The 26,940-nt window shown below is 46.8% G+C and overlaps 11 protein-coding genes across 11 annotated transcripts in view; 5 read left to right on the top strand and 6 right to left on the bottom strand.

Annotated features, from left to right (window-relative positions):
• Positions 1–12: 12 nt before the first annotated feature.
• Positions 13–1,901, bottom strand: MCYG_01771 (2,3-cyclic-nucleotide 2-phosphodiesterase; the record flags this gene model as incomplete). Its single annotated transcript, XM_002848791.1, has 4 exons — positions 13–848; positions 910–1,304; positions 1,367–1,776; positions 1,857–1,901. The coding sequence occupies 4 exons, from the start codon at positions 1,899–1,901 to the stop codon at positions 13–15; spliced, it is 1,686 nt and encodes a 561-aa protein (XP_002848837.1).
• A 579-nt stretch (positions 1,902–2,480) lies between these two features.
• MCYG_01770 (uncharacterized protein) lies at positions 2,481–3,348 on the top strand (the record flags this gene model as incomplete). The annotated part of the gene is made up of 2 exons (XM_002848790.1): positions 2,481–2,782; positions 2,859–3,348. 2 exons carry the CDS (start codon positions 2,481–2,483, stop codon positions 3,346–3,348), a joined length of 792 nt encoding a protein of 263 aa, XP_002848836.1.
• Positions 3,349–3,417: 69 nt separating this feature from the next.
• MCYG_01769 (uncharacterized protein) lies at positions 3,418–4,289 on the top strand (the record flags this gene model as incomplete). The annotated part of the gene is made up of 5 exons (XM_002848789.1): positions 3,418–3,536; positions 3,629–3,649; positions 3,712–3,887; positions 4,034–4,073; positions 4,247–4,289. 5 exons carry the CDS (start codon positions 3,418–3,420, stop codon positions 4,287–4,289), a joined length of 399 nt encoding a protein of 132 aa, XP_002848835.1.
• Positions 4,290–5,212: 923 nt separating this feature from the next.
• MCYG_01768 (uncharacterized protein) lies at positions 5,213–5,772 on the top strand (the record flags this gene model as incomplete). Its single annotated transcript, XM_002848788.1, has 2 exons — positions 5,213–5,368; positions 5,551–5,772. The coding sequence occupies 2 exons, from the start codon at positions 5,213–5,215 to the stop codon at positions 5,770–5,772; spliced, it is 378 nt and encodes a 125-aa protein (XP_002848834.1).
• Positions 5,773–6,068: 296 nt separating this feature from the next.
• Positions 6,069–8,547, bottom strand: MCYG_01767 (UDP-bacillosamine synthetase; the record flags this gene model as incomplete). Its single annotated transcript, XM_002848787.1, has 4 exons — positions 6,069–6,667; positions 6,760–7,243; positions 7,286–7,960; positions 8,017–8,547. The coding sequence occupies 4 exons, from the start codon at positions 8,545–8,547 to the stop codon at positions 6,069–6,071; spliced, it is 2,289 nt and encodes a 762-aa protein (XP_002848833.1).
• A 782-nt stretch (positions 8,548–9,329) lies between these two features.
• Positions 9,330–13,717, bottom strand: MCYG_01766 (enniatin synthetase; the record flags this gene model as incomplete). The annotated part of the gene is made up of 2 exons (XM_002848786.1): positions 9,330–13,151; positions 13,223–13,717. The coding sequence occupies 2 exons, from the start codon at positions 13,715–13,717 to the stop codon at positions 9,330–9,332; spliced, it is 4,317 nt and encodes a 1,438-aa protein (XP_002848832.1).
• Positions 13,718–14,364: 647 nt separating this feature from the next.
• On the bottom strand, positions 14,365–15,465 carry MCYG_01765 (uncharacterized protein; the record flags this gene model as incomplete). Its single annotated transcript, XM_002848785.1, has 2 exons — positions 14,365–15,269; positions 15,393–15,465. 2 exons carry the CDS (start codon positions 15,463–15,465, stop codon positions 14,365–14,367), a joined length of 978 nt encoding a protein of 325 aa, XP_002848831.1.
• A 2,643-nt stretch (positions 15,466–18,108) lies between these two features.
• MCYG_01764 (UBA/TS-N domain-containing protein) lies at positions 18,109–20,691 on the bottom strand (the record flags this gene model as incomplete). Its single annotated transcript, XM_002848784.1, has 1 exon — positions 18,109–20,691. The coding sequence occupies one exon, from the start codon at positions 20,689–20,691 to the stop codon at positions 18,109–18,111; it is 2,583 nt and encodes an 860-aa protein (XP_002848830.1).
• A 1,081-nt stretch (positions 20,692–21,772) lies between these two features.
• Positions 21,773–22,985, bottom strand: MCYG_01763 (conserved hypothetical protein; the record flags this gene model as incomplete). The annotated part of the gene is made up of 3 exons (XM_002848783.1): positions 21,773–21,893; positions 21,949–22,530; positions 22,675–22,985. 3 exons carry the CDS (start codon positions 22,983–22,985, stop codon positions 21,773–21,775), a joined length of 1,014 nt encoding a protein of 337 aa, XP_002848829.1.
• A 1,463-nt stretch (positions 22,986–24,448) lies between these two features.
• On the top strand, positions 24,449–25,480 carry MCYG_01762 (eukaryotic translation initiation factor 6; the record flags this gene model as incomplete). Its single annotated transcript, XM_002848782.1, has 4 exons — positions 24,449–24,483; positions 24,547–24,705; positions 24,768–24,956; positions 25,032–25,480. The coding sequence occupies 4 exons, from the start codon at positions 24,449–24,451 to the stop codon at positions 25,381–25,383; spliced, it is 735 nt and encodes a 244-aa protein (XP_002848828.1).
• A 509-nt stretch (positions 25,481–25,989) lies between these two features.
• Positions 25,990–26,940, top strand: part of MCYG_01761 (serine/threonine-protein kinase ripk4) — a gene marked incomplete at both ends in the record, with an annotated part of 1,561 nt that continues 610 nt past the window's right edge. The window contains one exon of the mRNA XM_002848781.1: positions 25,990–26,794. Within this exon, the coding sequence (XP_002848827.1) occupies positions 25,990–26,794 (805 nt within the window). The remainder of the gene's footprint in view (positions 26,795–26,940) is intronic.

The raw sequence follows: 26,940 nt of genomic DNA, 5'->3' as shown, positions 1-26,940 counted from the left end.
ATGGTCTAACATCTATAAGTTAGGCTTAATGACCTGTATGCGGCCCTCTATGGATGGAGAGATGACGGGCAGTCCATTGACAGAATTTCTCCTTTGGATAATCGCCTTCCTGGCTCTCCTGATACCCTCCATTGTCTCATCTACAAATCGAACACATCCACCTCCAGGGCCTTCCTCAAACACCTGCAACAAAAGATTCGTATCGGTCATCGAACCTTCAACGTCAACTAGAGTCTCACAATCCTGAAAGCAGGAATACCCATCAAACCCCGACGCAATGAAATCCACCATAGCAACCGTATACGTGTTTTTGGCCCTTACTTCCTGTCGTTGCCCATCCCTCGATAAATACACAATATCACTAACCCGCTGACCCTCAGGGCGGCTCCAATCAACCACCATGGTAATGCCAGATGGATGCAAGAAGCGTCCGTCAGTATGTGCGTCCGAGACTGAGTTCTCAAGTGCATGTGCCAGGACATGCCCACTAATACGTTTAACAACGAGGGCATTATCAAAAGGGCTGATGTCAATGATGTCACGGATTCGTAGAGGCTCATCTGGTCCTGGGCTGATGATCCTATCACATCGTATGGCTCCGCTATTAACGAAGGCAATATCCGTATTGTAAAAAGAGCGAACCACATCTGCGAGCATGTTTCCTAGGTTGGCTTCCCGGCTGCGGACGACTCGAGACCTTCCTTCAAGCGGAGTGTCAGTCATCACTAGGGGCTTTTCTACCAACTTGGCAATTGTGGCTTGCACGTTTGCGATGACTTTCAGGGTCTTGGGACAGGGTGGTATCTCTGAATAGTTTGGCAGAGACTTCAGATCCGCCACTTGATATACTGCAAAGTGTCTTTAGGTAAGTGTTTCTAGATAGAATATTAAGGATCGGTCAATTCTTACGTTTTGTATTCGATATAGATACATTGCCATCGGGGTATTTAGCAACTGTGAGGCGCAATACTGAGAGGCTATTCCAATCAGTACCGCTCTTTATAATGCGCACATCGCCGTCGGTATGTACGCCTTGTCGCGCAATACTCGGGTCAATATTGGAGTCCGTAGATGCTCTTTGAACGACGTTGTGGTCATGGCCACCCAGTATAAGGTCAATCCGACCACTACCGGACTTGGTATGTTGTGATACTGCCATGTCCTCTAACAGGCGCATATGAGTCAATGCGATGACAAGGCCACATTTCTCATGCTCCCGCAGATGTCTTGCCGTGCTTTTGGCAACGCTGGCAGGATCACATATGTCACAGCTAGGTAGATGTTGACAGTTTGATGGCCAGTCACTTGCTGACGCTGGTGAGCAAGGTACCCATATGACGATAACTATAAATATAAATGCACTTACGTCCCGGCCAAACCAATGAATCCAATCTTAAGCCCAGCAACCTCTCGAATGATGTATGTATGAGCTAAGGCCAATAGCTGATTATCTCTTCCCTGGCTTGAAGGCATCCTTTTGCGCACTACGTTTGTGAGAGTCCATGGAAACCTGGTGATTCTGGACAGCTCGACGAGGCGGCTCTCACCAAAGTCGAAGTCATGGTTGCCATAGCAGGCGACATCAATGTTCATGGCATTGAGAACCATGGGCATATGCTCTCCGCGAAGGACGGATGCTTCGAGAGAAGGAGAAAAGGCGTCACCACTGAATAGTCGGAGTTGCTGCTCAGGGATAGAGACATCACTGGTGACATGGCTTGGATCAGCCAGCACAGAGGCGAAGCGTGCAACATGCTCGACGTCGGAGATGTGATACTGCAGTAGGATGAATTACATGTTTAGACTCGCTGTTTAAATATGTCGTATCCCTGGAGGGTAGGTAGGGTTATATATACCACGTCATTGAAGTGAAGGAGTGTGATGTCCTTGATCTGGGCCATTGTCAGTATATCCCATAGCAACAGACATAGATTTTGCTACCCTTTCCCTCCTTTACCAAGTCTTAATATAAAGCTCTGGAGTCACTATATCTCGACCATGCAATAGCTGCAAGGAACATCCCGGATGACCAGACATGGGTCAGCTTGTGGCCTCTCAGGGGTAAGCAAGTCGCTGTCCTGTCATCATAGTCATCATATAAGTCACCGCAGCCTTGTCTACGTTACATTCAACCGAAGCATGGTGAATATGATAGACGGCATAAGTGACTGAAAATCAGCTACTACCAGACATTAAAAGATATATGTCAAAAATATAACAAGTCTCTCTGCCTCCAATCAGCGCGGGCTCGCCTTTTTGGCCGAATGGCATATTTGACAATATATTAGCACAGTAAGCCATTATCTTTGATAAGTAGACGCCTGCTATAAGAGCTGACTCATCACTGACTAATCACCCGCTCGATCCCTTACTTCTGTCCTATGACGTCACAACAACCGCGTATTAGCCGCGTTCGCTTCAACAGCGATCCGTCAACCCAGCCCTTGACCTCTCCTGCAAGCAAGCGAAACGAAACCGCCATGTCTGTGCCAACGACACCTCCTTGTGGCAATACTACGGAGGCTTATGAGCTTTTGGAGGAAAGTGACAATCATGACGATCCGCGTTTTGATGCGATTCTTGACGGGTTTCGGAATTTGGTTGAGGCAGTAGAGGGCGTGATGAATCCGAAGATGTCCAAAACCAAAGCCTTCATGTCTGTGCCCACTTCGTCACTTAGACACATCGATTCCGCTGCTCAGTTATTCGGTCTCGACTATTTGCTAGGGAGGAGCGATTGCATTTGGGAGGCGCCGAATGATGTCCCTCCAATTTCACTCTCGTAAGATATAGGTATGTCTTTGTGTGTGCAACCAGCCGCTACCTTAGATCAACTGGACTAACCATCGCCTAGAGAGCGTCCTTGGGCGTCTACGTTCAGCCGAGTATTGGGTTAAATCCTCGGCAGAGTCACTGTGCCGCACTTTGATCGACTTAGTCTTATTCGACATTGTTGGGATGCACCGGCATGAACCTGCCGCTCGAAGCATTCAAGTCATGGGTGAATACCGGCTAACCGCAGAGACTCCTGGGCCGCAGCAAGTCTTGGGCGTCGCAGACTACGTTTTGGGGTATCGGCCCGCTGTGTATACAGTCCCACCCGTCTATGAAAGCTTCTCCGTAGTTGTAGAAGCCAAAAAAGTGCCTATTAGCCTTGGCTTGGGGCAGGCTGTTGCCTATATGGTAGCTGCCCAGCAACATCGAATGAACCTCAACCCCCAGAGAATAGTCAATGTCGTTTATGGCATGATATCTGATGGGATAATGTGGCAATTCTTACGTTTAGACGGCAAAAAGCCCCTCATATCCGATTGTTTCAACACCCTATTTGATTCTAGTCGAAACTAAGCCTATATCTTCATAAACTGAATCATCTGGGCAGGCATAGAGTCATCGCCCCATACCAGCCCTCAAAAAATGTTCCCAAGCAGCCAGAAGCTGTGGCATGAACAGGTAGAAGCAGATATTTTCCCTAGCTCTCCTTCAACATCGAAGAGGGATGATACGGAGCAGACCGGTTCGTCCGCATCTGGATGGTATTTGTCAAATATAACCAGTCTCTCTGCCACCAATCAGTGCGGGCTCGCCTTTTTGGCCGAATGGCAGATTCTGACAGTATTTTATTCAGCGATCCGGGCCCCACGTCAAGGTACGGCATATATTTACTCCTATATTGTTGGTGTTAACACTAACCAACATTCTATTCTATAGTTGGTCGAGCGCGAACCGCCCGCACCAGATGTGGAAGACGGTCAAGAAAGGGCGGAGAGTTAGAAAATTGACCGCAGACAACTTTTTATTCAAATTACTTATTGTCTTATATCTCTATCAACTTTGTGCCTTATCTGAGGCAGATTCTCCAAATGATACCACCAAGTCTACCGGTGGTTCCATAATGGCAACATCCACTACCAAATAAAGCCCAAGTAAAGAAGGAAGACATCGCTTCTGGAAAAGTATAGGTTTCCCAACAAGGATAAGTTCTATTACTGTGGTGCTTCTGGAAACAATGCTAATCTCTCAGCGCATCTAGGCTGTTACAACGAGTGTGAGCCGGAAACGAGGTTTATAAAGTACGTCTACTTGAGCGCACTATTACATCCTCTAGAAGGTATTTCCATATCTATACCCCTTCGATATGTTATAGGTCTTCAACTGATAGAGCAGCATTTAATTCTTTGCTATATTACATGGATCGTTTGCCAGCCACTCAGCGACCTGCAAGTTGCTGATTCAAAAGCTAAAGGAAGGTTGGATGTAAGCCAGTTGGCCAGCCTTCACAAGTGTAACAAACACCTACATAGTATGCTCTCGGACATAGACTAAGGCGCCTCTGGCGCTATAGCTTGTGTGGATATTTGCTGGGCATAACCCTAGGTTAGATCATTTTAGGGGAGTACCTCAACCCAATATGGCCGCTTAAAATCGAGATTCCTATGGAGGATAACCTTGCCATCCTGGATATATCTATATCGCCCTAGGAGCTCATTTTCATGAAAACGTTTGATAGCAACTTGGAGGTTTATCTCCTGAGGTTCTATCATGCTACGCAGCATATACACCCACCAAGCCTATATCACATGGCATCAATATAAGCTTATAAGCAGTGCAGCGGCTCAGGGGTAACGTTATCACTGTGAATGGTCTTTTGGTCGAGTGGCATATGCTGTATCACCGCTGCAGTATATCTGCCATTACAGATTCACTCATCGGCCTCCCTCTCCAGCCTGTTGATATACGTGAATAAGTAATCGTAGAGTGAAGAATCTCAGTAGTGACAACAGCAGTATCAGTAATATATAAAGGAGGATATCGACAGGCCATCCCTGAATATCTTGTAAGGCTAGAAAACTAGTCCCTCTGCCACCTGATACGTTCTCTGAAATCTCTCTTCAACGCTGTATCTATATCTACCTTCCTCTGAGCTTCGTCCTGATCTGCTGCGGCAACACGATGGCCTTGCCTCCTGGCTAACGGGCAGAATATTTGGCGCTTGACCGGACAACTACATCTCTCCATATCGTCCTAGGAGTAGTCAGGATGTAGGTGGTGTTGAACGTGAGGCCGTGGCTAGGCACCCTCTGGCATGGAACCAACCCGTAAATCCACTCGCCAAAGTCCTAGTCGATTTCGAAACATCTTTATTCGGCTGCAAGCCTCTGCCGGCTAACCATCCTCCTACTAAGGGGGCCACTCTCCTCAACTTATAAGTATGGCGGAACTGTCCTGTGAGCTTTGGTGGTCTGGAGGTTGGGTATATCCTACAGGATCATGTCCCGACAGCAGATACGCCCGAGCAAACGGTCACATAAAGGCAGAAATTGACCCAGTGAAGGCACCAGAGACGGCTGAAAATATCAGGGAGTATGTAAGGAGTTGTGACGTCCGGGCTAGGCACTGAGAGGAACTACTGCATAAATCACCTACTGTCTGGGCCCGATTACCATCTACCGGGGCTGCTAGAGAAGTTGGTATACCGAATGCTAAGTTATCAACTTGGATAACCTATATCCATTTGTGAAAAAAAGTTCCGACAGGCTTATGAATTAGACTGGCAGAGACCATCTAGTTAGCAAGAGGCAGGTTGGCCATTTGCCTGGAGGGCAAGATATAGCTATAGACGAGGAACCGCCAGCGCGCTTTAGAAAGAATGGATATCCATTCACCACCCGAAAGACGTCAAAAAGGGTGGGAGGCCTTGAGGCTCGCTGCGGGCCTAAACGACCTCTCGTCGCTAAAACCTCGACAGGGACAAAAGAAGAGCGGGGATGAGAGCGAGAGAATGGATATGCATTAATGGGTCTGATTACAATTAATACTAAGCTAAGGATGCTTCGGCGCCGACTAGAGCATATTCGAGTGGACAATGTTCGAGTATGGTAGGAAACTTTTGGGGGCGCCGGTGCGTTGTTGAAAGAAATCAGTCTTATATAGCACATATCATCCCTTCTGTATTCTAGCAACGCTCAGCCTTGGTTGTCAATATCATATTCAGTACTCTCTTTCTGGTATATTCCGCTTCTTAGAGAAAGAACTTGTAATATAGGGATAGTTATGGATGTTATATTCTACAGCCTTGCATGGATCGGTTCATCCACATAATCATGACCGGAGTTCTTTCCTTTCGATGTCCGCTGCGATATATCATGAGCAACGGCCAGGAATGTCTTGACATAGTGTTCCACGATGGGCTTGTCATTCTCAGTAGCCCACATAGGCAGCTTGATGGCACACTGGTAAAATTGCTGCGCCTTTGGGAATTCTGTCGTTGGCTGCATCTTGCACCAGCGTTTGTCACCGAACCTTGGAACTGCCTCGTGGGAATGAGTAAAGAGTGGTAGCTCATTCAGCAAGCCTGTCGAACGCGGGATATCCACTTCTTTGAGTCCATGGATGTCAACTAGTTCTCGAACAAACTTGTCCCGAGTGAGGCCATCCGGTGCCTTGGAAGAGTCAAACTGCATTACGAAGGCGTACCACGCGTGCTTGTCATGGTGGCTATCATGCACAACAGGCATTTTTAAAAAGGGGATAGAGCTGAGACCTTTGGCAATGTACGAAGCATATTGCTGTCTGTATTGATCCTGGCTTGGAAGAAGGGAGAGTTGTTGATTCGCCAAAGCTATAGCCAGGGGGTGGGCACGCATGTTGAGGCCTAGCCCCGTCACTGTAGAAAACGAGTAGGATTAGTTATCTGGGCTTACTGACGGGCTATCAATGATGGAATCGATGCAATGAAGGAGGAGAGGGATTGCTTACGCCAGAACTTCCGTAATGGATGGTCCTGTGGAACCTCCTGTTTTGCACGCTTGTTGAAGTGTCCATGAAGAATTGCTCGCGAGTAGTAATCCGTTGAGTTGGTGGCCATGATGCCCGCCTGTCCACCCATGACATTCTTCTTGGCTTGTAACGACCATGCAGCCATATCGCCCCATGACCCAACAATCCTGCCGTCAACAATAGCACCATGGGCGTGCGAGCAGTCCTCTAAGACCTTGATATTTACTTTTCGAGCGTTCTCGACAACCTGTCTCATACGACATGGCAGCCCCCACATGTGTGTGACGATAACTGCCTTTGTCTTAGAGGTGGTTCTTTTGAGAATTTCGTCAGGATTAATGTTGCCGTCCTCTAGACTGTCACAGAAGATGGGAATTGCACCATACTGCATCAACGGCGAGGCTGTCGCAAAGAAAGTGTACACGGGGCAAAGAACCTCGTCGCCAGGTCGCAAATCCAGTGCCTCGAACATATGGAGAATAGCTATTGTCCCAGAACTACAAACCAAAGCATGCTTCAGGCCGTGCATCTTAAGCCATCTGTCTTCAAAGATTTCATAGATGTCGGATCGGTTGTAGATGGAGAGTGAGGAATGCATCTGACGCACGACGGCGTCCTCAGACTCCGATGAAAGGAGCGGCCATACATGATGTGTATCTCGCAGAGAGGCCTGCGCATGAGATTTGGCTGGCTTCCCATTCGCAGTTACCGTCTCGGTGGCGTTGGGGTTGTTGTATGCACGACGTGTAGCTTCCATGACCAAAACAGTATCTTTGAGATTGGCGAGCGAGGCGGGGAAGTCGGATGTTGCGCCGGTGACCCAAGCAGAGAACTTTTGCAACATTGAGTTGATGATATACTTCTTCTCTGAAGCGTCATGGAAATGAAACGTTTCATTACCGCTACTATCCCGCAGCCTCACATCTTTGCCCTCCAAGATAAAGGTGCCGTTAGTACCAGTGATTATGAGACGCTCTTCATTCATGTGGGCCACTCGTGAGAGGTGAACCTGGCCTATGTTGCGCTTTGCGGCCTCCCCAAAATTCATAACGATGTTCGAAACATCATCGCCACCGTAATCCTGTTCAATTCGAATGCCCTTGGTATATTGCGCGGTGATTGAAGTTGGTCTACCAAAGAGAGACACGATCATATCCAGCATATGGCAGCCTAAATCTTCCTACATAAAAATGTCAGTAAAGAGTTAAAACTGGAGTTCAATCAGGTCATACACACTGTAACACCGACATCACTAGTTGCCCTCCATGTAGCGTCCAACTCGGTAATATTCGCAGTCAGAGTCGCTGTGAATGATGCAACCTGTCCGACCTGTGAGATGAGGTCCCTGATCGCGAGATAACGTGGCTCGAACCGCTTCTGAAAGGTGATACCAATTTTGACAGGCAGTTGTAGAAGTTGCTGGTACTCCTCCAGTGACTCAGCGACAGGTTTCTCTTTCAAAATAGGCACCCCTCTCCGAGCAAGAGCCTGACAGCATTCTAAATGGTATTGGTGTGGGACGCAGACAACTGCAAAATCCAATCTCTGCCGGTTATTCTTCAACAAGTCGCCAAGGTCCTTGTACACATTGATGTTGGGATGTTTCTGAGAGAATGCTTCTCGGGTCTTCTCGTTGGTATCGCAGCAGGCCACCACAGTCCATGCCCTTGGGTTCTCAAGCATAATGCGGAAATGCGTCTTGTATCCTCGATGGCCAATGCCAACCATAGCCACCTGAAGAGGTGACTTCTTAGTGGTGCAATTCATCTTGCCGATCACTTAACCAAATTCGACCTGGTCGGCTCGTAGTCCTTTTTGAATAAGGGGTATGTATATATGATGAGGCTGGAGAATTGGAAGCTTGAAGAGGGCAATAGAATAGCACGAAATATTGAATCTCTGTATGTGCGAACTAGCTAAGGAGCTTATATGCAATATCTGGCTTCACAGCTGAGCTCAACTCCCTATTCTATCTAGTGCTTAATTAAACGCCCAATGCTACTACATAGTAGTAACGAGCTGTCGTAACCCAGCACAGCTGAGGACATGGTCCTGTTTCTATCAGGGAGCCAACTTGAATCGGCACAGGGCTGAAGTGTTGACAAGGTACTATCCATCCTGGTAGCAAGGGTAGCATCCTCTGAAGGCCATCCCTTGCCTGCCTCAATGATCGTGCATCTGAAGATGAAGCCCGAAACATCTCAAGATGTGTTTTTGTGCTCATCTGAGTCACATGACACTCCTTGCTGACTCAACTTGACTACAACAAAAAAAAAGGGGGCATCGAATGTCATTCGTGAGTATCAAAAGACAAGACATGACAAGGTGCATTATACTTATGCATGGATGCAGATGCGTTGAATAAGTTTACGGAGGATGATTCCATTTCGTGAAGGAGATGATGGTTTGACGTGAGAATCGTGAAAGTCAGCAAATAAACCAATTATTATAGAGTCGAATTTAAGTATTGTAAATAATGACACTTTGAAGAATATTTCAATTTTTACAAACTATGGGTCTGCTAGCTAACTACTCAGTGTAGTCCCTAGCTAATTGGCGATATTTATGAGCAACGCCACTTGAGACTGCATATCTGGGTTCTCCAATACTTGCTCCATACTGACAGGTATTCCGTTTTCTTGATACCTTTTAGCAAGACCATACGCAGCAATGAGATTTCCCCATGCATTGTAAAAGGGTGTTTTGCCCGCCCAGTATGCAACTAGGTTTTCTGCCTGACAACCCATTACATTGATCCAAGCCTCCTCTACGAGCATTTTATAGCGTCCACGGAGCTCTTCCGAGGAAAAGATGACTGTATGGGATGACTGCAACCCGACGGCATCCAAGTCACTCTGAGTAAGGGAACTGGGTAGTAGCATAGGAATCGGTGGAAGACCCATAATATCTGCCGTGGCAATCTGCACCAGCTTGTCGGTGTTGTCATGAAACTCACGTATGTGTTCCAACATACGGTTTAGCATCTTCTGTGCCAGTGGCTCAGAGATAGCTCCCTTGCAAAAGTCGAGCGCAATGAATGTCTTCTCTGGGCCAACTGGAGTACTGAAAATCGTAATATCATGTCGATCTGCTGGCGGGCGGATCTCATCAACTGTGAATCTCTGCGTCTCATCTAGTTTGAAGCTTGCAGTTTCCTCGCCCAGGTTCTCGTACTCAACTAGCGTGCTGAGTCGTTCCCACGGCCTCCAGTTTGTACACTCTTCTACAATCCTCTTGTATCGGAAGCTCTCGTAGCTGACAGCTTCAAAGTACTGTCCCTGAACTTGTTCCAAAAGCTCTCGCCGTGTCAAATTGTTTCCAAGGCGCACACGAACGGGAATATTGTCTATGCAGGCACCAGTAACGTGCTCTACTCCAGGATACATCGCGTTCCGACCCCAGATAACGGAACCAAAGACAATGTCATTGCAGCCAGACATTTCTGCCAGCACCAGAGCCCATGCCGCTTTTATTGTGGTCCCAATAGTAATTTCTGAGTCTGAACGAACAAGATTTGTGTCGATGATGGTATCCACCTGTCCGTCAAGCACGTATTTCCATGGAATACTAGTGTGTTGGAATATGGGTGTCATTGAGGAACCGGTAAGTGTCTTACACCAGAATGCTCTCGCAGCCTCTTCATTATTTGTGGCAGCGAAGTGTGAGTATGCGAGGAAAGAAGTTGTTGGAAAGAGGTCTTGACCGTAGAAGGAAGGGCCAAGCTCCCTGCAGAGCCGTATGAGGCTCACACCGTCGTACTGCAGATGAGATGCACGCATAATAAGACATTTCACTGCACCGAGTTGGTCACGGATTAACCAAAACTTGAGTAATGACCGAGAAATATCCACTTGTAGGTTGGTATCTGTTTCAACTACTTCTGCCGTGGCCTTGGAGATATCTTTGTTGTACATGCAGTGTATAATATCAACTGGAAGCCGCTTCAAGGTAATTTGATAGACTCGTCTCCGGAAGACCATATAGACTGTTCGCAAAATTTCATGATAAACTATTAATCTCTCGATGGCTTCCTGGAGACGAAAAGCCGGAATGCTGGCGTCGGAGAAGTCAAATGTAATGTAATTGGTCCCTCCGCGAGTTTTGAGTGAAGACCATGCCAGGTTCTCAATCTGGTAGTCAGTAGCTAAGCCTGCATCTTGTATATCCTCAGCATCAACGCCCAGCCGGGGTGCTGCTACATTTGAGACAAAATATTCGCCCACGTCATTAGGGAGCGCAGAGAAGGGCATATATATCGGACTCTCTTCTGGCTGTGCTTGCATGCCCTGCCTTGATAGAATAGATGATAGTTGGTCTAATCGAGGATTGGCCAGAACTTCTGCCACAGTCACCTGTAGACCTTCACGACGAGCCGCGACAGCAAGTCTCATGGCAAGAATGGAGTTTCCTCCCAGCCAAAAAAAGCTATCCTCTCGGCCAATGTCATTCACTTCGACCCCAAGTAGGTCAGACCAGAGAGAGGCGACTTTGATCTCCATATTTGTCTGTGGTGAACTCTTGGATTTAGCCTGAGGAGAATATGCTAATAGTTCCGGCTCTGACAGAGACTCACAGCCTGCCTTAAGCACTTTCCTGTCTGCTTTTCCTGAAGTGTTTGTTGGTATATATGTTAAGGGTAGATATAACGATGGAATGAAGTGTACCGGTAAATATCTGGCTAAATACTCTTCCAGTTCGGCTGCCCTGGTCTTGGATTTATCTGATGCAGCTTGTAACGGAATGTTTGCTGATACAACAGTACAACCACCTCTCTCCTCCAAAAAGGCAACCAGTATAGCTTGGGATGGACGATAAGAAGGACGAATAACTTCTACCACGGAGCCTGCATCAGATCTGCCCAGGCACTGATTGATGCGGTACTCGATCTCACCAAGCTCGATGCGATGGCCTCGGATCTTGACTTGCGTATCTCTACGGCCAACATACTCCAAGCTGCCGTCAGCTGTGTATCGAACCAGGTCGCCAGTGTAATAGATACGCTGATGTCTTTCCTCGCCCTCCAACCAAGGTAGATGGTTCTGGAACGAATCTGCGTTACGGGTATCATTCTCCAAATAGCCTCTAGCAACCGTTGGACCTTGCAGAGCAAGCTCACCCACTGCGCCTATCGGGGCTAACTTTTCTCGATTATCAACGCGGACAATCCAAGCATTGACTGCTTTAATGGGTTTACCTAAGTGGCTAGGGTCTCGAACCCCTTTAGATAACGAATGCGCAGCGGCTCCGACGGAGTTCTCAGAAGGGCCGTAAAGGTTGAGAAGCTCGACGGCGTCTGCCCAGGCTTCGATAATGTCATTGCTTGCCACTTCCCCCCAGGTAGCAAGAGTCCTTAGGGCTGGAACATCTTCAGGCTTCAGTGTCCTGGCAAGAGTTGGCGTCAGACCCATCCAGTCCACCCTGAGGTCGTTTATGGCGCCTGTCAAGTCATCGAGACGACTTTCTTCGGAGGGAATGCAGATACAAGCACCAGCTAGCAGTGATGAGACTACCTCAGTGAGAATAGCATCGAAACTATGGCTGGCAAACTGGAGGACTCTCGATTCCTTGTTGATATGGTACAATTCAAGCTGTGAGATTGCATTTGCCATGTACGTGCGATGTTCTAGAATGATCCCCTTTGGTGTACCACTGCTGCCAGATGTGAATTGGATGTATGCAGGATCTTCTGGCGTGACCCTGGATGAGGTATATGTCCCAGCATGGTCCAGTTCAAACAAATCACGGTCAAACTGAGCGTCGTCGACAGTTATCCTAGTGAGTCCGCCGTCCGGTATCTCTAGAGTGTCCTCTAGGTCTCTCCCTACAAGCAGGACACTTGCGCCGGTAGAGCGAAGGATATATATGGATCTCTCCTTTGGATAGTCATGATTAAGTGCCACAGCAGCTGCACCAGCTTTCAGGATGCCGAGCAAGGAGACAACCGTCCACTTTGATTTGTGAAACAGAAAGGCCACGGTTGACCCAACATCAACGCCAGCTTCATGGAGCTTCCAAGCAACATGCGATGAAAGGATGTCTAGCTGACTATATGTCAAGTCACCATCCCAGGCGCAGATTGCAGAGCTGTCGGGCGATTCTTCTGCTCGTTTACGGATCTCATCGTGAAGACAGACGTCGTAAGAGCCCAGTTCTCTGTCGTTCCAATTCGCGATATCCAAGGCGTCGCTGGCGGGAAGTAAGTCCAGGTCGCATAATCGCCGGTCTGCACTTCCAATGAGCTCTTCGATAGCTTTGGAGACGAGTTTTGCAAGTCTTCTTGCCCGGGTTGCGCAGCAGATGCTGGATGGATAGTTGATTTCGATCCTGCCCAGGGACAAATTCACGTCGACGACAACATGGGTTTTTGTGCTCTATAAAACAAGGGAACAGGAGATCTTTAGTCATTCCCAGCATCAATAAGTGTTATAATTAATGAACTTACATGCGAGCTTCCGACATCGATATATTCATTTCCTTTTCCAGTCACTGCGACCCCAGAGTCAAGGCCTCGGATTGAGAGTATTGTGTCAAAGAGACCCGTGGAAGCGACGAGATCAACCAAGTTCTGGCCATAACCACCAACCGGCAGCTCTATCTCCTCTATTGATTGAAGTAAACCTGTGACAGTCTGCTGGCTATCTAGTTGACAGCGAAGCAAGCTCCGGAGGCCATCTGTTTCAACACCGATACAAACATTTTCCACACCAACATAGCTTCCGACAGCGAAGCAGCAGGCGAGTTTCACTACTATACCCTCTGAGATCTTGTGAGCCTGATTGAATGCTGATAGTATATCTCTGTCTACCACGTCTTGGATCGTCACTGTTTGAACGTCGGCTGGTAGAGCCGCTGCGAGACGGCTCTCTTTGGCGCTGAAGATATGGCAGCTATCCCAAGCCCCCCATGGAGGCGAAACCTCTTCTGATGCAGGATTCATTTGCTATTAAGTGTTGGAATGATTTGATATAATCTGACTTGTTCACTCCATACAGAGTATTTGTTTTCAATATATACACATAGTATATATTTTATATTCTACAGTTGTTACTACAGAGGTACGGGTTAATTAAGTGCCTGCCCAACAGGTCTCTTTCGAAGACATGCATATCCATAGGAACAAGGCTAGCTAAGAGCCCCTGGTCTGTTCTAGTACTATGTACAGTCATGCTGACAGGAACCCAGCAACTGCAGCCGGTGGTTGATGTCAGCTAGGGGGTTTGTGGCTGGCGCAAAGCTCTACACATGTTTCTGGCCTCTCAGCTGTGGCCGTTCGCTATATCGCCTGGACATCACCTACAGATACCCCTGCGAGACAGTCAAGATGAGTGAATACAGGGGTGTGTGCTCGGATCACAGATTGGATTAAATACCATCAACAAATAGATTCGGGAATTCAGGGAATTCAGCAACAGAAAACGAACTATGCACCCCAGATATTCATTACAGCTATCCAAATGAACCTCGCCTATGAGATAATATAAGCAAATACAAGGTAAACAACCCATGCAGAATAGAAACGCCAAATCAGGTCCAATTGTCATGGAGAAAGTTCAGGGTAAATTATCTTTTTGTTTAATTTCTTTCCTACGGGTTGGCCCTCAGTAGTACTTCTACTGCCTCTATGTTCCCCAGTGACGCAGCAATCTCAATAGGTACCATGCCAGACTCGTCAACAATATTTAAGTCGGCATTATAGTCCAAGAGCAGCTGCATCATTTCTGTATCATTAGTTTCTGCTGTATCGTGCAGAGCGGTCCGTCCTCGGTCATCCCGCGCATTCATATCAACTCCATGCTGTAATAGCAGCCGTACTACGGCTGCTTGCCGGTTAGCCACAGCCATAGCCATGGCACTTTGCTTCTTGTCACGGAAACAAGGTCGAGGCGTGCTAGATCCAACTTGCCTACCTACAGTCTCCACGGTCCCGGTTCTCGGGCTGAGCTCTGAGGCTTGAGGACGTATAGAAAGATCAAGCGAGTCATTAAGCGGTGTATCCCCGAGCTGTAAGCCGAAATCTTGCTTTCCCGATGAAGGGCTCATTGTGGCATCCGTATAGATGGTTGGCAGTGGTGTTCCATATGTTCCAGGGCCGGAGTCTGAAGTTGGCGTTGGCGGTGCCTTGTGAATGGTAGTATCTTCGGCTTCATGGTAATGGCGCAGAATGCTGCCCATTTGGCTTCTAGATACGATTCGTGTGTTGGGATGTAGACTTTCGGATATCTCCCTGATGAATGCATCATCTAGCTTTGGGAAATCAGGACGTAATGCTATCGACATTGCAGCTATGTCCGGGCCCTGATCTTCCGATGATACGTGATATGAGGTATCAAAGCTACCTCCAAGGAGGCAGCTTACATCTGGAGTCAGGTGGTTCCCCGGGCCGCGAAGAGTTGGCTGATTAGTGGTAGATGAGAGAGTAGACTCTTTAAAGGCCTGCAGCTCTAGATTTCTAGCTTGGAGCTCTACTATCTGAGCTTTTAAGGCGTTCCCTGTACAAGCAGAACAGTCAGAAACCTGAATTATTAGGCAGTTGCACCATTCATATCATGATACCTCCCTTTCACATAACAAAAGCAAGAACATGAAATAAGTTAATGAGAAGGGACCCTTACGCCTCTTTCTTTGCGCATCCCTATTTTGCTGGCGCCGCCGTTCAACAATAGCATCGCTCGAACTCGATGACATTCTTGAATTTCATCAATGGTTGCTTAGCAGCAACAGGCCAGCTGTGTGCCCGCAGGTCGTAACCAAACAGACTGTATGATCAGTATCCTAATGGTGGATGCATATCATGAAGAAATACACACCTATATGTATGGAGTAAAGAGACCTAAGTAATACCATATATTTGGCTGGAAATATGCAGCTGAGCATGGATTGCGCAGCTTACCTCTCTTTGGGCATATATTCCCAAACTACTATTTTTTGGAGCTTCGGTAGGATCAATGTGCGACTGATCACTTGGGGCGGCTTTTTCGTATTTCCCTATACCCCTGGTTTGTCCTGTTCATTCTAGACCAATGAAATATACTAATATGTGTACCTCAGGATAATGCTCCCTAGGATTCATCGTACGTCCAAGGGTGAACGTACTCCATGTGGGTGTGGGTGTCAAGGGGCCTATCTCATCCCCTACGGAGCTGAAAGAATAGTTATTCAAAGAGTCATGCAAGGGAAAAAGTGTCAATTGCTGTGCCTTCATTGTATAGACAAGAAACCGTCGACCAATAGTTGCTCATACTAGCAGAGCTACCCTCGCTTTCTCGTCAGCGGGCAAGGCTGAAGTGCATAGTGATGACTAAATGCTCTGCATGCTCATGCTTGCATAGATGCTGCTCCGCCCAGCTTTGCGCCAGGCAAAGTTGGCCCTATGCAGGATGCCCTAGGCTGTGATGTAGAGATCCATGTCAGCCGACGGCACTGCTCCGTCCAGACCGGGAGTTGCATCCTAACCACTTTTCTAGGGACTTTGCCATCCGTGCACCCTTTCTGAGGATCTGAGAACCATATAGTACTCATTGACCAGGAGATAGCTCGCTACCTTTTTTTTTTAAAAAAAAAAATAAAAAAAGACGTGTTCTGATACATAATATCAAACTAACGCCGTCCAGCCAACCTGTCGCAATACTTGCTCCTTATACCTCACAACAAGGGCTTAACTGTTGTGGATAGAAAATCTCGCGTCGACCGTTTTCCAGGCGAGAACGCTGCAGTAGCGGGGTGGCAAAGGGTATCACGCAGAGTCGATATGCACTCCGTATACTGCATTAACGTGGTATGCAGGAAGTACTTATGGTTGCGAGAACATGAGGGGACTGCCAATCGGAGCCCCTGTTGACTGTCTCACCTACCATCTGATGCGAACATACCCTGTTCTGTCACAACGGCTGCACCGGATGGTAAAATAGCAGAAATGGATCACCTATAGAGCGTAGGAGGTCCCGCCAAAGAACGATAGTTGTGAAAGCGAGAAAACCAAGTCCATGTCAAAGGTTCGTGGAAGAAGAAAAAAAAAGAACGAAGAGTCCAGCGCATATCTACCGCATATTATTTATATCCAGGGCTGGCCAATAAACTAGAGATTTAATAGGATTTATTGGATATTATCAGCCCTTCAGAGCTGGAGGTTCCTGCCGTAGCGGGATATAGAGCTTTTGTAACACCATTATTTTCTATACAGTTAAATATAGTATTAATACCGACTAAATATAATAATAATGAGATAGCTACTATAGATACTACAGATACATTATCACACCTCGGGTACCTCCCACCATCCACTGTAAAAGTTGACCAGTAGTTTTACCGCTGTTTCTAAAAACTATAGGTACCAATAGACAAAGTTGGATCTGGGGTAGTCGCGCCTTTCGGTACCACACTTTCATTTTGTCAATCGATACAGCATCGAGATCAACATAAATATGGGCCCTAGTTTTGCCGGATGGGGGCATCATAACTGTGCAATGGCACCCATCAGGCAGTACTTGGCCAGTTGCGGTAATGGTTCTTTCGTTATGGAATGAGCCCCTAAGAGGTTGTTAGTACTAGGCTTAAAATGATTAAATATAGGATGGATAATGGCATACAGAATCTTGACCGAGGCTTTCCCCAATCGCTTAGCAACTCGCGACGGCCAAATGCTCGATGGCTCCCTTAAACACGTTCTGGTCCACTTTATAAGAAGTGGCACGCCCAGGCAACCCAGAAATCCCGTTAGGGCTTCATTTTATGGCGACTCCCTCGACCGTGCCTTCATAGGAATTAGCAGGGAGACAATTAGGAAAGGACATGGCTTTTTTTTGCTGGATGCTTGTGGAAAGGAATAGATTTTTGATTATAATGCAGGGCCTTCTCTAGAAAGGCGAGGAGCAGGAAGGAGGTAAGGTCAGGGTATATGCTAAATATTTTTGGTTGAAAATAGCTTCTCACTATTCTGAGGCGAAGATAGCTGTTTCCAGGCCATCCGTACTCTCCAGTTTATGAGAGGACTAGAATAAGGCAACAACAGCTTAATTCACCTCTTCCGCCTTGAACTCGCTAAAATATGACTACCTTCACGAATAACGAGTAATTCCACGCTATAGCCATGCAATACAAATGATCTAGTAATGATATCAAACTGGTATCTAAACCCATTAAAATATCCAAAGGGATATCAAAAATCGTAAAATGAAGTTGTGTCGTTCGCCATTTTCATAAGTTATTCTCACGCTTAAATTTGTCCCATGCCTCATTCAAGGTGCTGAATACCGCACCAGAAATCATCTTTTGTTCAGTCGTTGCGTTTACGGAAATCTATTCCAGTTAGCGTGTGTTGCACAGGTTTCTTTATACAATCAGTGTCCGTCGTACCTTGTCAGGATGCACTTTCGCAATACCCTTCATATACTGAATCTTCACCTTGTTAGGAAGAATCAGCTCAGCCATGCTGATCTTCTTCCATCCGGCTTCCGGCCATAGAACTGTGTCCAAACTGGCTAGCAGCGCACGCAGGTTATCCTGTTTACCTCCCTTCCAAGCTGTAAGCTTTGCTTCGACGGCGTCAGCAAGGTCGAACTTTTCGTTATCTAACCGATCGGCAGCCTCATTCGCGGCTCGTAGGCGAGTGACTGCTTCGGCTGGTTTGGTCGAGACCGACTTGGGTGCAGCAGGCCTAGAAGCTGGCTTGGGACGAGCAGGAGCCAAAACAGGCTTGGTTGGCGTTGATAAAGTGCCATTTTGACCGATAGAGACAGCTTTTTCGCATCTGTTTCGGCCCTGAATACTGGTATTTCCACCATGGCCAGACTCAATAGCTTCTCTCCATACTGCCGACGCATCTTTCCACTTTTCAAGCTGCTCCAATGCCTCAGCCTTTCTCATCAGGGCCTTGCCGAAAAATTCTCTCATATCCTTGGTTGGCTCTCCATTGCCCAGCTCAATGGTCTCCGAGTCACCGTGTGAGGGACCAATTATGGACAGGGCACGATCCGCATCACTTATAGCATTTTTGGGTTCGCCCGTTTTTAAACCAGTCAAGGCACGGTTGGTAAGTAGAATAATAAGGATGGGGTGGTCATTAGGTGTTAAAGATATGGCACTAGAGTATGAGGTGTGTGCAACAGCGTAGTCCCCTCGCTTGTAAGCTTCCGTTCCTTTCTGCCGGTGACTGTGTATAGATGATAAAGATGTAGCTGAGATTTGGGGAACCGCCCTTGGAGCTGCCTTTGGTCGTACCGGGGCGGGAGTGCGTGTCTGCCTGGCAGGGGATGTTGTAGCTGGCCGAGTAGGCCTAGTGGGCAGGGACGGGGTCTGCAACAAGTCTGGTTCTGGCGCGCTTGGAGGAACCGAAGAGGCAGCTTTCCTTCTCCTCGCAGGGCTGACATATGCCTGCGATGCTTGTTCGTCCACATCGAACCGTGAGAGTGTCCGCTGTTTATTAGTATCATTTTGATGCAATGGCCGCTGTATTTGCTTCCTTCGATTGTCCTCCTGTTGAAAACGGAGCTTTGAAGGGATTTCCGATGGTCTGCCTCGTGAGCTAGGCTGGTTGGGTGTCTCTAAGGGCTCTCTATCTCGGGGACGTGAAGTCGGAGTAGGTAGCTCTCTGGAGGTTTCAAGCATCATAGCTTCGTTCGTCATGGTTTCCGCCTGTGATTCTTGGGGGGATTCACGTCGGGCCTCCACCCTTCTTTCCCTGCTTCTCGAAGGATTTGGCGTGTTCTCCCTCATCCAGCGAGGCTGCGTTGAATTGTCTTGGGGATTGTTGAATTCTTGAACGGCCTGTTGAACCCGCTTAGTCCCAGTTTTCCAGAGTGAGTTGGCTGACTTGAAGAGAGTGTTTCCAAATTCGGAGGCCAGCTGAGCGGGATCTTTTTCTCTAGGGCCGCCATTGTTAGAAGACCGATCCCGGGATGAGTTGTAGCCGTCATTCTCCCTTCTTGATCGTCGAGACATCGCCGGATCGGGTGACCTGTCTTGATCCCCAGTACGGCTTCTACTCTGTGCCTTCTCTTTGGCCTCGCTATGAGCCTGATTGAGTAGCCAGCTAACGGCCTGCTGGACGTCTGTCCCCGACGAAGTCTCGGCAAGAGCTTCTCGCGCTTTATGAATAGGGAATCCCATGTCGACTAATTCCGCGATAGCTCTATCTTCTGGTGTGTGGCATGATGGTCCCGCTTCGGGCTCTTCATGAATTTCGAGGCCCGGGCTTGTCGTTTGACGCTTTGGAAATTCGGATACCGGTTTTGCAAGAACACCCAGAACATCATCGTCATCATCTGGTGCAGCCGCCTTTGTAGATGGAGTCTCTAGCTTTTGGCGGCTTGCACTGAACTCAGCCATCCCAAATGGATCATCGTCCTCAGTTACAGTAGTAGCTGCGGCGGGGGATTGAGATTTTGTCCAGTCTTGGAATGAAGGAGAAGAGGCACTTGGTATAGGGAAATTGGTAGATTGATCAACAGGCGTAGACGCATTGAAAGCAGCTAGTAAATCGTCCTCGTCCTCGCCACCGGTGCTATTTACCCCGCCACGATGAGCCGAAGGAGCACTGTGCGCTATCCTGGACTTCTCTAGGCTATCCCATATCTGATCATTGGCCCCTCCGTATTGTGCCTTCAGTTTCTCCTGCCTCTCCCGCTCCTCACGTGCCTTTTGTTCCGTCAGCTGTTTCTGCCTTTCCGCTAGGGAGAGGTTCTTAGTCGAGTTGCTGGACGGGAAATTCAATAGGTTCGCAAAGCTGTCATTAGAAGGTGTCACTGTCTTCGAAGGAAGGGCTCGGTTCACAGCAGGTTGTGAAGAGAATGGGCTTGAGCGGCCAGACAAAGGGGGCGCAGGACGCAGAGTGGACATGCTCGAGAGAGTGTTTGCCGGCACAGATTTCTGGGAGCTCGAATTCTGAGACCAGTCAAGGCCGGAGAGGTCGTCCATCTTTGGTTTGAATGTAACGAATGACTATATAAGAAGAATTGGCCCCTCCGGCGTTATTCCTAGAGTGAAACGAATGATGTTGGCGCAAACAAAAGAGGCGAAGTAGGATGTCCGCGCCCGGTTATGCACAACAAACATCACTTATGAGCTTTCATCAACCATCTAATCATAATAGATTCCTCTAGAATAGCTTCTGTATGGTTCACAGCCAAAGGAGGCAACTCAAGTAATGTTTGGTCAAGTCTTTCTTCAACATAGGAAAAAGAAGCAACCAAACCAAGGTGTTTTGCCGCCTAAGGCTTTGTATGAAAAGCTGATTGGCTAGCAGGAGAATTACATAAGCCACTGCCGCCAGAGCCTCATCAAGCAGAAGCGTCTACTAGACTACTATGATAAAAGGCTCTTATACAATGTTCAATCAGGCCGGGCTGCTGTTGAATGCCACGGCGGACATCCCGTATATTATATCGAGCTCGGCAGAGGTGCTAGCTACGGTTTGTTTTACAAACTCATTTGTACCTCCGTCTACGTGTTCTATGAGGTTTAAATCAGACGAAAGGGACAACCCCGTAAGTCGACTGTTATAAGATAGCAGCATTATTGTAGGCCTCACTTTCTCATAACTCTGGATGAAAATAATTCTTCACACGAGACATACGCTTGAGAAATGATAATCAAATGATGGAATGAGATAAGATGCTAGTAACTGGAAGGAATTATGCAATGTATGGTGAGATATATGAGGTTCATTAACGATGCCTTGTATTTATAGCCAGAAGCAAAGCCACAGACAGGGCTTGGGAAGAAGATTTATAGTCGGGCTTTTAGAGACCAACCTAGAGCGTGTTTTAAATATTGTCAAATATGCCATTCGGCCAAAAAGGCGAGCCCGCACCAATTAGCGGCAGAGAGACTAGATATATTTTGACAAATATTTATCTAATTAGTTACCTAGGCTTCAAATTCAAGTAATTTCCCAGTCATCATCAAGGCATATTCGATCCATCAGAGGAAGCCAGATTGAATCCCAAACCTTAAAATATCCAATATCATCCCATAGGCAATCCCAATCCGTAGTATTCTATGCATCAAACCTCGTATAAATAGCAACATCGTTGAAGTTTTCTTCGTCATTGGGGAACTTGGATTCATGATAGAAGCTATTCAAGAAATCATTGACACGGGGGGAAGTTGGGTCTGTGCTAAATATATAAGTTAGTATAGAAAACCGAAATAGAATTAGAAATGGGAGTTTACAAGTAGACTCCGTCCTCTGGACTAGAGTCCCAAATAATCATAGCTGGCCGAGCAATATCCACTATTATCTGCTTAACAGGCACATTGGGCATTAATGAAACTACCAGAGTGGTATCATCAACCCGGATGAAGCCTTCCGGATCATCGAGGATGCTAATCCCAAATTCTTCTAGGACTTTGGAATCGACACTGGTATAGATAGGGTCCTGTGCAAAACATTGGATATTGTGGCATCCGTCCAGATTACTTATGGTATTCTGAAGAGTACGTAGCAACGCATGCTGGTAGGATGACCTTTCTCTCAAGCTCTGATATAGCGGCCTTGTACTCATGTCCTCCGTGATTGAATCTAGTGAGATTGAGCCGCACGCAAATGCAACAATTTTGCTGATCTTGAAGTTCTGAGGGAATTTAACCTGGTTCAAAGTTGCCTGTAGTTCCAGACAGGTTGTGCTAGAATCCCATCTTTGTAAAACTTCCATAAAAGATGCTTTAACGGCATCAAAGTCCCTAACCGGCCTAGCCCCTATACGCTCCTTTGTGACTTTGTGACGTAAGGCGACAGGATGATGGATTTCCAGGCTGCAACAAACTAAATCACTACCATACGAATGATGTAGAAGGGAAATCGGGGATGTATAATGAATACAAGGCTTCATTCTGTTTATATTTAAAAAAGATTATCAATCAACGTCGAATTGTCTGGAAGAGGGCGACTAAACGTACGCGACATATTCTGTGTCAGCTTCAGCTGGTCTGATAACCTGGCCAGCTATCACGTCAAATTCAACAGTTACTCCATCAAGTCCCCTAACTGATATTTTCTGCCCGACACGTAAATCGCCTTCCAGCTGTTCTTGAATTTCACGCAAGGCATCTTTAGTGAAGAAAGGGACTCCGTTATCGTATAATGCCTTGATGGTTGACTTGACTTGCTTAATGTTCACCCCGGTGCCCTCATTCCACTTGGTTTCATTGTAGGAACCGTTAACACGGCGATAGTTTGAGATGTAATAATCTAAATAACCTGTCTGCATATTCTAAACTCGTCCTGAAAAGCAATCAAGCCGTTTTGGATAACATGGGAATAGCGATGAAAAAAGATCAACAAATGCATGGTTTATATTTTCCAAGGCTCCCGCTCATCCACGTGAACTTTTGGTCTCATGCAGTTATGCGTAATAATATTTCATTTTGTATTCTAAATAACGAACCCTTATATAGTAGTTCTTCTCTCGTAGGACAATAAGACGGGATATCAAACTGGGCTCATCCTTCTCCTTCCACATGTTCTCCACCGTTAGCCATTAGTAGAGTAGCCTCTCTTCGGGGCTATACCTTTAATACAATTCGATTTGGATGTCCAGCTGCAGAAACAGCTTGTCTCAAAGTGTCTATGGATCAATTTCATCGAGCCATTCGGGCATTGGTGGGACTGACAGCGTAGTATTCTAGGGGATTATGGTATGAGCAATAGAGTAGATCTCCATAAATGCGGTTTGTCAATATTTATTTGAAACGCAGGCTGACCGATGCACAGAATTCCCATAACCACGCAGATATGTTCGTATCAGATGATAAGTGCACAGCTTCGGAATACACGCAATGTCCCATTGCAGCTTGCTATAAACATGCTCTGTTGAGCATGTAAAAAAGCGGCGTACTTTGGTAAAACCACCACTGAGCTCTTTTTAATGTTAGTGTCAAATGGCTAGCTTGCCAGTTCCATTTGAGCCCAGCGTTTCATCTGGGGTATAGCATGGCTATAGGATCAAGCGATCTTCCCAGTGACTGGGCAGGAGTAGTAGCAGTAGGAGTTACTCTCCTTGCAAGCCATCTTCGAGTGGCAAGCTCTCTCATATCCGTCCTTCCCCATGGCATGTCCGCGGTGTAAGATGGTCTCTTGGTCGACAGGATGGTAGAGAGACATGCTCATCCTGACTAGACATCATCGCCGTATTGTCCTGCCGTGACTCATGACGCATCTTTCCCTCATCTTTCTTCTGTTTCATCTTTTTCATTATTGCGAATAAAACATCGTGAAGATGAGTATTTTTGACTCATAGGTAGGATTACGCCACTGGTACCGAAGCATGATGTCACTTACCACCAAAATAGCGTATTTTTGGTAATTTAAGCGTCACCCACAACATCCACGGAGAAAACCCTCTATCATCAAGTGTTTTCCTTCTCTTCATCGTCTTGCAGATTCAACAGACTATTTATTCTCATCTTCTCCCTCTTCTGCTTCTCTCACTATATCACATCCCCATCGAGATTCAGAGCAGTTCAGATTACTGCTTTTACACGCTTGGCTGAACACCCCGCCAGATTGCTTTTTCCCCTCCATCGAATATCAAATACTCAGAGCGTCTCCACGCTTTGAGAAAAAGCTCCTTCGGACGCTACGAGCTAAAGACGTTCATCTTCTGTTTCTATTTCCCCCTCCGTGATCATTCCTTTACCCCTGAAAACCGGATCTAAACTTAGCCAAGGAATCATGGCCGTTCGAGCGCAATTTGAGAATTCGAACGAGTTAGTTTATCCTTCAGTCTCTGCGCACTTATATGAATATGATACTAATTTCGTCGACTCTAGTGTTGGCGTGTTTGCGACGTTGACAAATTCCTACGCCATAGTCGCTATTGGAGGATCGGAGAACTTTTACAGCATATTCGAGTCTGAATTGCAAGATGTCATACCCATATGCCATGCATCCATAGCAGGAACGAGGATCGTTGGTCGGTTGACAGCTGGGTAAGCTTGACGTATCAGACGCATATATCTGGCCCAGCTAATGGGGAGAAACCATGGATTAGAAACCGAAAAGGCCTCTTGGTCCCTACCACCACAACTGACCAGGAACTACAACATTTACGCAACTCGATTCCAGATACCGTGAAGGTACAGAGAACAGAAGAAAGACTTTCAGCCTTGGGAAATGTGATATGTTGTAACGATCATGTGGCTCTTGTGCATCCCGATTTAGAGCGTGAAACGGAAGAAATGTGAGACTGCTTGCGTGAACCCTGGGTTTTCGAGTTCAGAAGTCACTGACCTAGGATGTTCTTTTACCACTTTAGAATAGCGGATGTCCTTGGCGTAGAGGTATTCCGCCAGACTATCGCGGACAATGTTCTAACGGGCTCTTACATGTCCCTTTCCAACCAGGGTGGAATCGTCCACCCAAAAACTTCGATACAAGATCAAGACGAACTATCCTCTCTCCTACAAGTCCCCCTTGTTGCTGGCAGTGTTAACCGTGGCTCTGCCGTTGTCGGTGCTGGAATGGTCGTTAATGACTGGCTAGCTATTACCGGACTTGATACTACAGCTACCGAGTTGAGTGTCGTGGAGAGCGTGTTCAAACTCAGTGACGGTGCAAGTGGTGCTGGAACGGCCACCAAGGAGAGCATCGTGGAGAGTTTCTACTAACCTGACGCTCTTCCACCCTTCTCCTCCCTCTTTCAAAGCTGGCCGCTGCCGGGTTTAAGGCAAGGGTTTGGCTTTATGGAAGTTTTATTTTATCAATAACGTTTATTATTAACGACCTCACGAGGATGCTAGTGGGCTAATATAACGAATTAGCAAAAGAAATAAATAAAACCTGAAAAGGGGTGAACACCACATGTTTTGTGCTTTCCGGGACATTCCTACTCTTTAGAACAATAAACTAGAATGTGGATGTTGCCTTAGTGCATTCCATCAACAGCTCTAAAAACATCCAAAGCTGAACCATCTAATGCCAATAGAACTGGAACCTACCAAGATTTCTACAGTGATATTTCCGATTATTTGGAGCAACAGGGCGATTCCGACGTCCAAAAATATGCCTTTGTGGCTGGGATTCTCTCCAGGATATCTTGATGCTCAATTATATAAAGCAGGCCTACAGCTGGTACTTCTCTGCCTTTGGTTCATGATTATGCACACCCAAAAAGAACTGAGAGAATCACTTTCTCCTCCTTCTAAACCTAAGAAGATACGTACTTCAAAGACAATCCACTGTTGCTCCTTTCTCTGGGACCAGAAGTTGTCACAATGCCTCCTCACTACCCTTCACCAACAGAATTGACCCATTTACCAAATGAGATTATGCTTCTCATAGGAGAGTCTCTTGGGGTCCCTGCATTGAGCAACATGATGAAGACTAATTCCCGTTATGCTTCATTGTTCCACTCTTTACTCCACGAGAAGGCAGCCACTTTCAATGTCAAGGGTAATACCCCGGCGATAGCATGGGCAGCAGAGCAAGGTCGACCATCAATGATCAAGTGGATACTCGACGGTGCAAAGAAACCTATCACGCCCTCCGCCATCATTCTAGCCCTTTTCATGGCCTGCTATTATAATGACACTGACATGGTGGAAATGCTGCTTCCCGTTACTCCAAGTGTTCCCCTGTGTTCTACCAATACTGGAGCCAAGTACTTCTTTGTAGGAGTACAGTCCCAAAATATGACAGAGAAGACGAGAAACAAGTACGTATCGGAAGATAACGATCTCTCTGCTCATCTTTACGTCGCATCTAGGAATGGAAGCGAGGAGATTGTTTGGATGCTCTTCAAATTTGGCATGCGCGACTTTGCGAAATCCAGAGCGCTTCTAGCTATTGCTGAGGAAGGGCTGGATGAAGCTGCTAAAATTTTACTTGATGCTGGCATGAAACACGACCCTGAGGCTGTTTCTCGAGCAGTTTTCTCTGCCGTGATAGGCGAAAATGTCAACATGGTGAGGATCCTGATGGATTCAGGGGCAAAATTTGAAATGCCAGTTATGGCATACCATACAGCCATGAGAAAGTTAACAGGAGAAATGGATAAAGTCCTCCTGCAGCTACGTGATGGTATTCGTCTACCTGATATGACTCCTATTTTTGCCGCGGCAGCTTACCATGGGAATTATTTCTATATCAAGACCATGATTGACCTAGGCGATAAATGCCCTCTCGAATCCGCTGTTTTTGCTCCTGCACTTAGATCAGCCACAGGC

This window comes from Microsporum canis, genomic scaffold (assembly GCF_000151145.1).
Source record: "Microsporum canis CBS 113480 supercont1.2 genomic scaffold, whole genome shotgun sequence".
Classification (NCBI taxonomy): Eukaryota; Fungi; Ascomycota; class Eurotiomycetes; order Onygenales; family Arthrodermataceae; genus Microsporum; species Microsporum canis.
The sequence above is the reverse complement of the archived record's forward strand: the minus strand, read 5'-3'. Positions and strand labels throughout refer to the sequence as shown.